Source organism: Opisthorchis viverrini (assembly GCF_000715545.1).
Source record: "Opisthorchis viverrini unplaced genomic scaffold opera_v5_425, whole genome shotgun sequence".
NCBI lineage: Eukaryota > Metazoa > Platyhelminthes > Trematoda > Opisthorchiida > Opisthorchiidae > Opisthorchis > Opisthorchis viverrini.
The window spans coordinates 81,326-95,902 of record NW_008752085.1 but is presented as its reverse complement, the minus strand read 5'-3'; the positions used below and the strand labels follow the sequence as shown (position 1 = coordinate 95,902).

Genomic DNA, 14,577 nt, shown 5'->3' with positions numbered 1-14,577 from the left:
CGAGTTTTGCTTCTCTGTCTGTTAGCCCCTAATCGGTCAGTTTGCATTTACCTATAAATAACTCTGGAGTGAGCTGTGTCTCGGCTTCATTTATCCGCAGGCCAGCCTCCGCATCAGTATTACCAGCGTTAAATTGATATCATTCGTCAAGCCGACTTTACTGGTTATCTCGAGAGCTGAAATGATGCCACTATGGTATTATCAATAGGGTTAATTTCCTGGTTGAAATTATCGCCCAGTACTCACGCAAGGAGAACGAGGCTAGGAGATGTTGACTTTACACTAAGCACTGAACATTAAAAGGCCGTCATAATTGGGGGTTAGGGCCGATCACATGAACATAGCTTAAACAGGAAATGCCTGCGATTGACCGCAGGTCCCGTTTGATGACACACGATACTCCTGGCTGGTGCGCAAACTGAATGGGGAATTCATTATTACTATCGACAAATTTAATCAAAGCATGCGAACAGTCAATTTGTTTGCCCCAATTAACACAACGCCTACACACGTGTGAGAGAGAGGTTTTGATGCATATTACCCAAAACTGGAGTGCGTCGACAAGTGATAATTATTTTGGTCACATACACACCATATTGTAAGTGAGAAGCAAGGATGAACTCACCAGATATTTGGTCAATTTTTAAGTCTCCCCTTCGTGAAATAATGTTTTAAACCCCAACAAAAGTTGCATATGGTTGCATATGGTAATTTGGAAAAGATATTTTCTCAGCAATTGATTATGAGAGGATCAATTCAATTCTAAGCCACCAATTGGTAAATAGCACTAAATTTTGGGAACAGGTTGGAGAAACGAAATCAGTGTTACTAGATTGTAGCAAAGCCACACGGAATGACCGCGTGTATGATTGTTGTCAGTTAATCTCGTACAATTAATTCTTTTCACTTTTGTAGGTCTTGTCTGATTCAATCTGCCCACACTTTTAAGGTGCTACGTTTTACTCGAACACAGTGTCTGCCTCGCCTTTCAAACTTCGGACCAGATGTATTTATTGGGGCAAAGTAAATGAACTTTTTCACGCAACTTGCTCTATATTGGGCATTCACGGCGTGGATCAAATAACCAAAAGAATTAACGGCAGATACTTGTTCGCCAACAAGAAAGAGGGTCATAATTATTCAGTAAGGTTATTTGGTGGAATTTTAGTGGACAATTACTTTTGAAGTTCTGGAGTAGGCGGCTAAGAGCTATAAGCATGAGAAAACTGAATAAATCCTAAATGATTCGCAAAACTATTGAAGCGAACGAACGCAAGGAAGAACACGCGGTTTTCTGAACTTCCGAAAAAGATAGCGTTTCTCAATGGCAAGTGCCAAGTAGCTTATTTTGAACGATAAACAATTTATCCACAATTCAATAACTAGAGTTGTAAAACTACTTCCTGATAGCAATGAACATCAAGGTTGCATCCAATGTAGACATTATGTGCACAATTCGCGGAGTGCGAGCACGAATGAGCCATGATTTCCATGAAAAGATTCACCACACCGTTCTTGTGCGATCAAAATTAGAGATAAGCAAGAACATGTAAGACCCATTCATTTTTCACCTGCTCATCCATTCACCTATCTCCACGGTGCAATACCTATATTCCAGGCAGAGCCAATCAAATATAGATTTCTAATCGAGCGGATTAGATTTACAATTAACCAGTGGATGACGTCGAAAAGTAGAACACGTGTGAGCATAAGGTGAAAATTCGTGTGTGATGTTCACAAAAATTTACCCGACTACCTCTCCACTGGCATTCTAATTTGCTCAGCCGCGGCGCATTTGTAGGGCTCATTAATCCGATATTTGCACAAGTACCAAATAATTAACCATAGACCACATCTACAGAAACAGGCAACACGCATTATAAGAGATTATAAATGATTTATACCCTCTAAGTTCATCAGCTCAATTGTCTGGATAGTAAATTTAAACAATTATCGTCGCGGTTTCTCAATACGAGGATTTTTCAAACTTTGTTCCCCTCTCCAGTAGCAGTTCCATTGGACAGCGGATAACACGTTTAGTCTTCTAATATGGCGTACTTTTCGACCTCTTGCGCTTGTTCCCGTCTTTATAAACGTCCATTACAAACAGACTCATTCGTAAAGTTGCGTAGGTATTCGTGTATGGACATTTCATTCCGCTGTAAAGAAAACTGAAATGCACGCGCCTTCGCTAATGGTGTAACAATGATACTATTAATGCTAATGCAGAGAGTAAATCCGGGTTGCGTCTCGAGAATAGTGAGATCTGCTGCGGAATTTGTGGTGACACAATTGCTCGGATTTGAGCAACGGTCAATCAATATCCTGGAACGTTCAGGTAGACGCGTTCAAAGGGAAGATGTTTATTTATTTTTCGTAAACAAGATGCATATCAAATATTTGATATCCTGCGCAGTAGTCTGCAACCGTTTTCTTGGCGTTTTCCACTAAATATTCACGCAACCGAGGCAGGATTTGTGTGGTTTGTGGACATGTGTATTTGACAATTTCGCGGCGCTTTTCGTTCTGCACATGGAATGTAGATCACATATGAACAATCGTTTTGGTGGCAAACATTATTTCGTGAACGTAAAACGTAAAAATCCACAAAATATCTGGTATTTACAGTCCTGCTTCTGTTTTACACCACGGCGTGTCTGTTACCAAAAATAATAATAAAATATTACCAGAGATATTGTCACTGATGGACGAACGCTAAAGAAATGTTACATGCATCAAAACCTGTGTCTCACACGTGTGCAAGCTTCGTGGAAATTGGGGCAAACCGATTGAACGTTTGCGACTTTTGATTAAATAGGCGATAAGAATAATGAATTCTGCATTCTGTTTACTCACCAGCCGAGGCTATTGCGTGTGAGCAAACGTTACAGTGCGGTCAGTCTCAGGCGTTTCCTGTTAAAGCTAAGTTCATGTTATCAGCCTTTAGCCCCAAAATTGCTGGCCTTAATTTTCACTGCCTAGTGCAGAGTCGAAATCTCCTAGCCCCGGGCAACTTGTGTCAGTGATGGGTGATAATTATAACCAGGAAATTTACCCTGCTGACATCATTTGTCAAGACGACGGTTTTGGATATCGCGGAAGGTGAATTGATGCCACAATGCTATCATTCTAGCCAACCCTCGGAGTATTCGAATTCATAGTTGCCGCGGTTGTCTTTAAACTCTGTTGTAAATCAAACAGCGCATTGATTTCCTGAGTTCCTTTTAAATAAACTGCATAGCTTAGGTTATGTGGAAGTATTGCTAAGCTACGCCATTTGATCGCAAACCTTCCATCACCACTCGTGGTATCATCATCATCAGGCTCACAAGTTCGCTTGACACACTGGCACCACGTGCGTGGGTAACAGGCAACTTCGCTTTATTGAGTGGAAGATCTGTTCAATTACCATTGTCAGAAAATCAGTACTGACGGTAAACGTGATGTATACAAATCCACACTAGCCCCATCATTCTATGCATTTTCTTCGAACAGGTTTCCATAAGCCGGGCATGATAGCACATTTTGCGAATTACTCCTTACATCGACTGTTGGTTTTTCAGGTGAGACTCAACTTGCGCGTGTCTACGCTATTCTAATAATCTCTAGGTATCCAGTGCCTGGAGCAGGACATAGGATGCAATATGACAATAGCGAGTGGATGCAAATACGGTGAGGTATGTTTCAAATTCGTATTGTTTTTGCACGGCCTGATTCACATTAAACATACTGTTTTATTTGACTTCATCTCGTTGTTAAGATTGCGGAAACTAAGGCAGACAGCTGTGCATATGTTCGACGTTGTGTTCCTGAATGCTCGTCTGAAAAATTTTGTGAAACGCAATTCTGCAAAATCAATGAACAAAATGGTGATTAAATTTTGCTCAAACGATTTCATTCTTCTCATCGGCCCTTTACCGGAGCTCCAAACAACTGGGTTTCGCACTTTGGTTTCCAGCAGCAAATTTCAGTATGAATGCTAACGGCAGGTAAATATGTCGACTGTATGTCTAATTATTCCATAATTTACAGCAGTGAGGTTTCGGGAACACTTCTAAGCAAATTTGAAGGGATTGAGTGCTACACTGGAAATCTGCCACATTCATATAGGTACCGATTTCAGATATTGTAAGTTGAGGAGAGTTAAACCCATGCTTGGTCCAAATACCCTTCTGCATAGTATTTTGCTTATCCGAAATGGGCGGGGTAAATACTTGCATAGACACACGTGAAAAATTCAGTTGCTGGGAAGAAAAGTCCGACGAATGTTTTTGCGAAGCATGTTCCTGCAACGAATCGGGGCGCAGAGGTGAGTTTTAGATTAAAGCGTTTCATACTATTACCATTTCAACCCACACTGTTGTCTACCCTGTAGCCCTAAACAACCGCGTGCAAATGGTGCGTTAAGTGTAACTACCAACTAGTCTACCCAACTACCTACCTGTTTACCTAATTAATTAAATAATTAACTAAATAAATAAATAACCAACCAACCAACTAACTAATGACCTCAATTTTAAACTGTCTTAGAAGATAAACATCAAATTTGTTCTATTTATTTTCATCCGAGAAAATGTAGAAAATGTTCCTCCTGATTTCGACACTTTTAGATCAATCTTCGAAGAATAAAAGCTTAAACGGCACTTGTCTTCAGCATGAATCGCGAGAGCGGCTGGTTTTCGCCTCGCGGGCATTCAAGGCTACCACTAACGAAAAACGGGACATTCTAGGATTACGTGTAAGGATTCACGCACTGGCTCACGCCATAATATCCACGCAACCAGCGTTCCTGGACCGGCCGTCAAATATCAGCTTCAACCGCCCATAATAACGTCGCAGCATGGCCATATGTAACATGCACATTTCGTCTCAAAACTTTCAGATAGATGCAGCTAAGTGATGCATGCAAGTGGGTTACGTATGCGGCATTTTGACCCTGATATAAGTATGGGTGAATATCATTTGTATTATATACAATTCGGCATTGAGGATCATGGTTGAAGAAGCTTTGCGCGGACACACAAAACGCGCGTAAGGGAAAAAACTATTTCGGGTGTTGAACCGGTGATTGTTTCAATCGGATCCACCAGCGACGAGGCATCTTGTTCACTCGGTTCACATGCACCACGACAAATAGCAACAGGATAACTGAGCAGGATCGCTTGGACCGACGATCTAAAGCGCAAAACACAGCAAATTCAAAATTATTCCATCTACCCCTCAAGTCATCTTCTGTATTTACACCTGATTGTAGGTTTTAGCATTGCTCCTATCCTGACATGCATGAAGCGCTAACTAAGTCCTAAGTAACATTCTTAAATATTGGCGCACCACATTCGCTCCAGCTGGAAACGGTACAACTAAGGGGCATGAAAATGGCGAGGCCAAAGTCATTTGCTTACAAAACTCCGCGCAGTTTTGAAAAATTCAAACGTGATTGGTTAACCTGATCTATAAACTAACTTAGTATATTAGGTATCATCTTCAAGCTAAGTGAATATAAACATAGTCTGCGTTAACGTTTACAAGCAATAACATTTGATTCCAGACTTCTTCCAAAGTGACATAATTTAATCACAATTATAATTTATTTAGTGAGGGAAATCGGGAAAAGAACGTGAATTATTGTCCCATTTGATTATAATGAAAGCGCTGTACGGCTGAGTTGTTTTTTAAACGTACCAGGTATCACGTAATTTGTGAACCATACTTGCATATTCCATAAAAATCTTCAGGTAAGGGGGTTTAAATAAACACGGTAAACGGAGTCCCGTTTGAACCCAACTACATTGGGCGTCACACAAATGTATACGCCAAATTTTGATGAATGGCTTTGCGCAACCTTGGTACTTTGCTACAACATATTGGACAATCTTTCCGCGAAAAAGTTATTCAGCTCACCCTTTAGTCCGCCAAATCATCCTCAGCTCCTTCAGGAACTGGACACCCTTATTCCAGTGATGTGTTTTGTTAGAAACTATGTATCATGTGAATCCTAGGCTATCCTAGAGGCCCTCTCAGTCCACACTATAATACTCGTCCCCTATATTTTTCCTTTGTAATGGGCACACGCAACTGATGCACTTTAAGTGGGGAAACATTTTATTCATAACCGGCCTTATCGTCGGTTACTTGGGTCCTCTTCGATTTGAAGTGATGAAACCCTCAACTACACCTAGCGCTGCTACAAATCTTCATGGAATTTCGTGAGGTGCTTACTGGTGGTGATTTGCAATATGAAAGCGGCAGCTACATTGTGAGTGTTTGTTTTTCATCACAGGTCGGCTGCACTTCCAGGACGGAACGTCTCATAGCTAATGAAACCCACTTGCATATTCCATAAAAACCCTCAGGTGTGTGGTTTGAATAAACACGGAAAATGCAGCCCCCTTTGAACCCAACTACAGTGGGTGTCACATAAATGGATAGGTCAAATTTTGGCGAAAGCACTTGCAAAAAGTTCATACTTTGCTACAACATATTTGACAATCTTTGCAGTAAAAAATATCTTCAGCTCACCGTTCGGTCCGCCAAATCATCCTGAGCTCTTATGCGAACTGAGCAAACTTGTTTCAGTAATTTGTTTTGTTGGAAAATATATATCATGTGCATCCTATGCTCTCCTAGATTCTCTCTTAGTCCACATTATAATACTCGTCTCCTATATTTGCCCTTGGTACCGGGCCAACCACACGTAGATGATTCACTTCATGTAGGGCAACATCTAATCCATATCCGGCTTAATCATCGCTTACTCAGCTCTTCTTTAATTTGAAGTGAAAAAACCTCAACTTCATTTTGCAACGCAGTTTCAAATTTTGATGAACTTTCGTCCGGTGCTTACTGGTGGTGTTTTCCAATATGAAAGGGGCAGCAGTATAGTGAGTGTTGATTTTTCATCACAAGTCGCTTGCACTTCCTGGACGAAACGTCCGTTTAAAAATCCTCTGACACTACCGAGCATCCAGTGTGTAAGGCGCGACCCATTTGAAAAAACCTAGCTTCTAAGATCTGGATTAGGATTATGCCCAATGGTTAGATTCACGGGATTGCCGTTCATAAATGTGAAGTTCTATCGATTTTAACTCGCACGGAGCAGATGACTAATAGATCGCCTTATTTACCGTACCGAACGGACCGACGGCTCTATCAATAAAAAGACACTTTGCTCAATATATTGCATGCAGAATATGGGACAATGCTTGAATGACCAAACTTCCTACTATTCCGATTTGATTATATTATTTGGACGGCAGAATCAATGCTAACCTCAAAGATCCAAACATATTCTATTCCATTAATACCAGAGTCCAATTTTCAAATATTCCTCCAAGTTCAAGGATCAGAACAACATTTCTGCCCGACCAAAAAAAAACAATTATGCTAATTGTGTTCTTAGCGACCTGATTTGCATAAATATTTTTCAATCGTTAACTAGGCCATCAGCTTTCTGTGGTACACACGTAGCAATTAACTCCGGTTTGGAACTTGAAATAAATGCAACCTACAGTATAATTTTGAAGGATCGGAACATGATGACAACTCCAGGTAAAACGAGACTACCTAGTCAAATTTGGGATACCAATTTTTTTATTATCATCTTAGTTGCTTGTGTGCAACAGATAGGCTTCGGTGGACAGTGGTTGGTTATTTGTGACTTTTATATTCACTTACTTTCAATTTTCGAAGAAACATTGCAAACAAAATTATGAGTGTCCCCGCACTGTAACCTAGTTTTCCGCATGACTGCGCTGTTAAGTGGCTTGTTTTTCAGGATTCTCACAAGCTTCCCTGATTTTGTTTGAAATTGCTTTGTCCAATGTGTAGTATTCTGTCAGTTATTACGGTTTGCTCACTTGCCTTTAAAATACAAGTAAGGGGGAAACTCAATTGTTATTCACGTTGGAATTACCGGTACATTTGTTTTGATATTGTTCAGCAGAATTTTGGATCGAAACTTCTCGGCTGACTTGCATCCGTCTTATACCCTGGTCCCTGTGTAGGCATCAGTAATCCCTAACTACTGCGTTGATGAGATATTACATTGTCTAATTATTGATTCAAATCACTGCGGTGGTCTTTGTAGCTCATTGCACTCCTCTAATATGCAGTGTAATACCGAATATCGCGTGCCATACGAATGCAGTGGGCAAGTCTCTTAAATAATAGATGTTACAAATCCGACTATCCGAAGCGAAAGTGCATCTACCGTTTGCACTTGATACAAATACAAAAGTTACATTATAGGTTTGTTCTATTGGCTTTTCGATTTAGTTGTTTCTGCGAAACGCCCGCCGGATAATCCATCATGAGGCATCTCAAAAGGTTTGATGAATTCCCCGAAGGGTACATAATCGCAATATCTGTCAAAGGGTTACTTGACTAGGCCTACTTTCTCCCACACATTATTCGTACACAATGGAATCCGCACAATATCTCACTCCATGGATTCTTACCAGCACCCAGGGGTACCGCCTGGAAGCATCACAGCGCGATTTAAAATGAGAAGTTTATGCACACGTCGTTTATAATACATCACTGTGCCTTCGGAACTAATGGTTTGGATACGGTTCGAATATAACACGACACATCATCACTTCAACAAAATGTGTGTTCCGAAATTCACCAGCCAAAGTTCTGGAAAACAATCAGACACTAATCGGGCATATTACGTTCGCTCAGCTCAGATTACATATGCTCCCCCAGTGCGTTTTCGAAAGTTGAGATTCTAACTATCCAGCAGGCCGAAGTAAACAAATGACAGCCTCACAAGTTGGCATTGCCGACAAGCGCAGGTGATCGACATCAGCATGTAGTAATCCACTAGCATTTCTTTCCTGGCAACCCAGTCTATAATAAGCAATTCCAAAGATGGCTCTGCATGCAGTGAATTTGGCAAAATTATAAATCTCGCGGATGCTCCATTTCGAAACATCAGTTGAAATAGTTTATTCACATGATTATGACCTTAGCACTTCATCAATAACCGCTTGGCCACCCTGACTTAAACAACAAAAAGCCTCAGCAGGTCAGTGACGGCGTTCTGAAGTTAGTGAGAGGGAAAAGCAAAATGCACCAGCAGGAAATGCCGGAAAAAGCATTGGTGGTCAATCAGTGCATTTTTTGTTTTTTGATAGCCGATAGCCGACACTAAAAAACCCGAAAATGATATTATATGTATTTTATTCATACACCACTACAACTCAGCCGTCTGCGTAATATGCCGTCGGGCAACTGACCTTACATTTTTTTCTGTAGGCTTCTCTAACCTGGGGGCGTTTGAAACTGTCTTGATATCTTCGAAACCCGGAACATTAGAGGAAAACCCGAAGAAATTAAACGTTGATCCGGACCTTTTGTTGCGGAGTGTTTCAGAGCCTCGAATGTAGGCGCATGCATTCACTTTTTAGACGAGGTTGAAAAATTCCTTTGAAGCATACAATTGGGTGACCCACCGCATGACTTATTTCGAGTGGCTGATGATCTAGCATGTCGCATGAAGGACTTCGTCCGATCTATGGGTAGAAGCCAAGGGGCACTGTGGAATGGGATTATTTTGAAGGGAAACCATTGTCACCGTCTGTCACGCGATTAGGCAACCTCCTTTCAAGCAGGTCAAAATGTGGGAACCAGAATACGAGCGGCCGGTGAGCAGTGCGAAGACAGGATATAGCATCACTGGCAATTAAGGCACAGGAACAAAATCACGTGATCAGGTGTTGAATTGTTGCGTAGTTGAGCACATTTTATATTTAAATTACACTCATCGTATGGATTCTTACCACGTGCGACTCAGTATTTTCGGTAGTTTCAGGAAATAAAGAGCGTTCATTGCCTAGTCCATTGGTGAGTTTATTTAGCCGTCATGGTCGGAAGGTTAGGTGCGCTATTTGCCGGATACAAGGTCGAATGTCTTGAAACCCTGCTGGCTTTATTAGGACGCACAACACGGATTGCGAAAATGGACTATCCGTGCAAAGCATTCTGCTATTGTGATGTGTAACAGCTTCACCTGTCACATACAAGCTTCCGGAAAACGGTCAATGTCCTCCCAACGTGCATGCTGGTCAGAATGTAACGTGTGCATATAGCCACGCTGGAATATCACAAATTGCGGTCCTACTTATCATCCACACTGCGCGTGATTGTTGTTAGTCTTAGCGGAATGAAAAATAAAACCACAGACTTTTTCAGTATACTGGAAATGAAAAACATATTTTGAGATACCTATTTAGTAGCCAAAGTTGAAATTCGACTTAATACTATAGGTTTCATGAAAATTAAAAAAAACATACGCCGTCCACTAGAACGCACAGTATGAACACAAATATCATGCTGAACACGTATGCGCGTGCTCTCATACGTGCATCGCATTTGTCGTTCGCAAACAGCTCACGTAGTATCGTATTGAAGTCTGGTTCATCAAATGCAGCACAAACTTCGCAGTTCAACAAATTTTGCGCTCTTCAAAAATGTGGAATGCAAACCTTGTTTTCTACCGTTCGCAAGTAAACCTTGATATACATCATTTGAAAACATAGCATTCAATGAATATCCGCCTGGCTCACTAATCTCAAGTGAATTCAGCAGCATCGCATTAATCAACGAAGTTAGAATTCTAAAGTCTCGAGTAGGGAATCAAATAATGGATAAAGTGGGTGACCGGACGCTAGTTTATTCAGGCCGTACTAGATGGGACCGTATGTGTGGTGAGAATACATCGTGCAAGAGTGAGCTCAGTCGAAATATCTTACTTCATTGGGGAACGCATGACACTTATGATTCCGATAGGTGGCGTGACGTGTTTCGTTATCCCCTTCGCTTTCGAGTTGAAAGGAGTGTGTGACCACGCAAAACAGCTGGTCAAAACGCTTCAGGTCGGGTTTCTGATTGGGTGAGATAATTTTCCGCATACCACATTTGGCCTTGATATGATTCGTTACCACTTAGTTAATCGCCGTCGCCAAATGCTTACACACGGCTGCTTCATCGATTCGCCGCGAGAGGCGTTCTTTCGTTGTTACGATATATTGATTCCCGCTGCTTGTTTGCGGAAAGCGGCTTTGGCGCACCCCGTATGCGTCAATTCATGGTCTCGACGATAAGCTTACATCTCACCACGCGATGTATCACAGGATATCACAAATTCCGAATCAATAGCATTCCAAGTAATTATGCCAACCTCATTCAGACGCAGTCGGAGGTTCACCAGCTCCAAGTCTCGACAGCCAATCCGCCAAATGGTTCCGCTTCCATTCCAGGTTCTGGTTTGTGAGGTCGCATTCTCGAAACCTCGATCTCTTAAGGCTCTGATCCACTCCAGGGGTTTGCGATCGTTTCCGGCATGTAACATTTTCCTGGTCAGATATGACCTGCACTATCCAGGGTCCAGACGTTCGCTAAGCGTAATTTCTCAATGGCTGCGTATTGTTGTTAAGCCTCAGTTAGGATACGACCGTCATATTTGATAACTTTGTTCCTCTGCTTTAGGAATGCGCCGATACCACGATGACTAGCGACTGTAGGAACAGTGAGGACCACTCCAGGACTGGGTATTGTGAAAGTCAGCGGAGCAGCAAACATGGCAGTTAAATAACTCGTCCGACACCCACTTCATTCCCCGGTGGTAATACGGAACTCCAAGCGAGTTGTCTCTTGGCTTCATTTATCCGCCAGCTTGCTGCGCCCGTATCAGTCCAGCCCACAGAGAAATACGTGCTCTGGTTCTGGTTGCATACACGGCAAACTTCTAAGGTCAACTTGTTGAAGCAAGCGTTATACGTCGTAATGTGAATGGGTCCCAAGGCAAACCAAACGGCGTTCGTTTAAGTTGAAAATGTATATCCCAAATCGTAAACTCCGACTTACCCCGATCCTCTGCCTTGATAGTTAATTGTCAGTATCTGGAACGCAATTCGATATATGGAGAATGCAGGAGGGAATCGAAAATCACCGCAAAGGAAGACACAGCTACAACCCTATTTATGGTCGGTACATTCAGGCGGCTGAAATACATCCAGAACATGTATTTTCTGTTCGTCTTCCTTAAGCGCCGAACTGGGAGTTTCCCGCAGCATTCCATGCTTCAACATGTCTTGGACATGTTTGTGGACGTTCTAACTTAGATGGAGCATCAGCGCACCGCGATCGTAGGGTCGAAAGCTTTCTGACCACAGAGTAATTTCGTGGTTACTTCACGGTCGAAACCAAACGGATCCTCATAGCCCGTGAACAATATGTAATATTACTCGACCACGGGCCGTACTTACGTGCGGTACAAGGTGGAAGCTTTCGGACATACACCACAATCACGGCAGTGCTTGCATAACCTTCGAGCTTCATCGAACCATAACTTGTCGCCAGGTCTCTTTGGTTTAGCACAACCAAAGAATCTATGACCTTGAAAAAATCTGCCCCCAATATGGTTTGCTCTATATCTGGACAATTTGTTAACGTGTGTTGCACGGACTTGTCGCCTGGGAGTATTGTGAACTTTGGCAATCCGTCAATCTTTATTCGCTCTCCACCCACTTCTCTCAAGGTTAGTGCGCACAGCCTGCATTTAGCATCGGACTCAGCGACATCCTTGCCATGTATCAATCAAGCACAACTCTCTTTCCATCTATCTCGAAAATGACTTGGATCATAGCGTGTGTCAACGGGCTAGTGGCACCTCCTCCGGGAAAGTGAAGAACTCTAAGTTCATATGATGTATAGGTGTTCGCGTACGGAGCATTGAAGCTTCCGATGGCCACGTCTGGCACATTTGGCTCACTGGCTCCTTCGAGTGCCCAATGGCCTTTTCGTCTTTATGGCTGCCAGGCTTTTCCACGACTTGGTCTAATCTGGTCTACAGTACGTTCACTGTTAAACAATCCTTGCTCTACTGCGACTGGAAAGTATTCAGCGGTATCTCGGCCCATTCCCGTACGAGATGAACCAACGCCTCCACGCAAAGCGACAATCCTGGCGAAGAAAATGGTTGAGTCAAACCCAGTGTCACTATGGACGCCTCGAAATATCTCATAGCCTCAGGCCACAGGCGGCTGGCTCGTCAAACAGCGCTACGAAGGCTTCCATGGAGGCGGCCTCGTCCATTTTCCGAGGGGCCTATCTGGCCACATACACATTCAAATCCGCCCGGTCACTGTAGAAGGTTTTTAGTGCCGCCAAGTTACCGTGATCGGTATCCAGTTGAGCGGCCTCCGGATCCTCATGAATATTCTGCAGAAAGGCTGTTAAGCCACCCCCCTCAAGCGGCTGTGGCCACGGAATTATCATTGCTTTCTTCGCGAAGGCACCAGGTGAAAAGAAGAAGGTCTTCGTTGCGGGAATATCTAGTGGAAAACGCCAAGCAAACAGATACAAATTATTGCACAGGCTAGCAAACATTTGATATGCACCTTGTTTACGAAGAATAAATAACCACCTTTTCTTTGAATGCGTCTACCTGAACGTTCCAGGATATTGATTGACCGTTGCTCAAATCCGAGCAATTGTGTCACCACAAATTCCGCAGCAGATCTCACTATTCACGAGACGCAACCCGGATTTACTCTCTGCATTAGCATTAATAGTATCATTGCTACACCATTAGCGAAGGCGCGTGCATTTCAGTTTTCTTTACAGCGGAATGAAATGTCCATACATGAATACCTACGCAAGTTTACGAATGAGTCTGTTTGTAATGGACGTTTATAAAGACGGGAACAAGCGCAAGAGGTCGAAAAGTACGCCATATTAGAAGACTAAACGTGTTATCCGCTGTCCAATGGAACTGCTGCTGGAGAGGGGAACAAAGTTTGAAAAATCCTCGTATTGAGAAACCGCGACGATAATTGTTTAAATTTACTATCCAGACAATTGAGCTGATGAACTTAGAGGGTATAAATCATTTATAATCTCTTTTAATGCGTGTTGCCTGTTTCTGTAGATGTGGTCTATGGTTAATTATTGGGTACTTGTGCAAATATCGGATTAATGAGCCCTACAAATGCGCCGCGGCTGAGCAAATTAGAATGCCAGTGGAGAGGTAGTCGGGTAAATTTTTGTGAATATCACACACGAATTTTCACCTTATGCTCACACGTGTTCTACTTTTCGACGTCATCCACTGGTTAATTGTAAATCTAATCCGCTCGATTAGAAATCTATATTTGATTGGCTCTGCCTGGAATATAGGTATTGCACCGTGGAGATAGGTGAATGGATGAGCAGGTGAAAAATGAATGGGTCTTACATGTTCTTGCTTATCTCTAATTTTGATCGCACAAGAACGGTGTGGTGAATCTTTTCATGGAAATCATGGCTCATTCGTGCTCGCACTCCGCGAATTGTGCACATAATGTCTACATTGGATGCAACCTTGATGTTCATTGCTATCAGGAAGTAGTTTTACAACTCTAGTTATTGAATTGTGGATAAATTGTTTATCGTTCAAAATAAGCTACTTGGCACTTGCCATTGAGAAACGCTATCTTTTTCGGAAGTTCAGAAAACCGCGTGTTCTTCCTTGCGTTCGTTCGCTTCAATAGTTTTGCGAATCATTTAGGATTTATTCAGTTTTCTCATGCTTAT

The 14,577-nt window shown here is 42.3% G+C and overlaps 1 protein-coding gene across 1 annotated transcript in view; it reads right to left on the bottom strand.

Moving 5' to 3' along the window:
* T265_10942 (hypothetical protein) overlaps positions 1–11,353 on the bottom strand; it is a gene marked incomplete at both ends in the record, with an annotated part of 69,237 nt that extends 57,884 nt beyond the window's left edge. Inside the window, 2 exons of the mRNA XM_009177460.1 lie at positions 5,046–5,175; positions 11,112–11,353. Of these exons, the coding sequence (XP_009175724.1) occupies positions 5,046–5,175; positions 11,112–11,353 (372 nt within the window). The remainder of the gene's footprint in view (positions 1–5,045; positions 5,176–11,111) is intronic.
* Between the last annotated feature and the right edge of the window lie 3,224 nt (positions 11,354–14,577).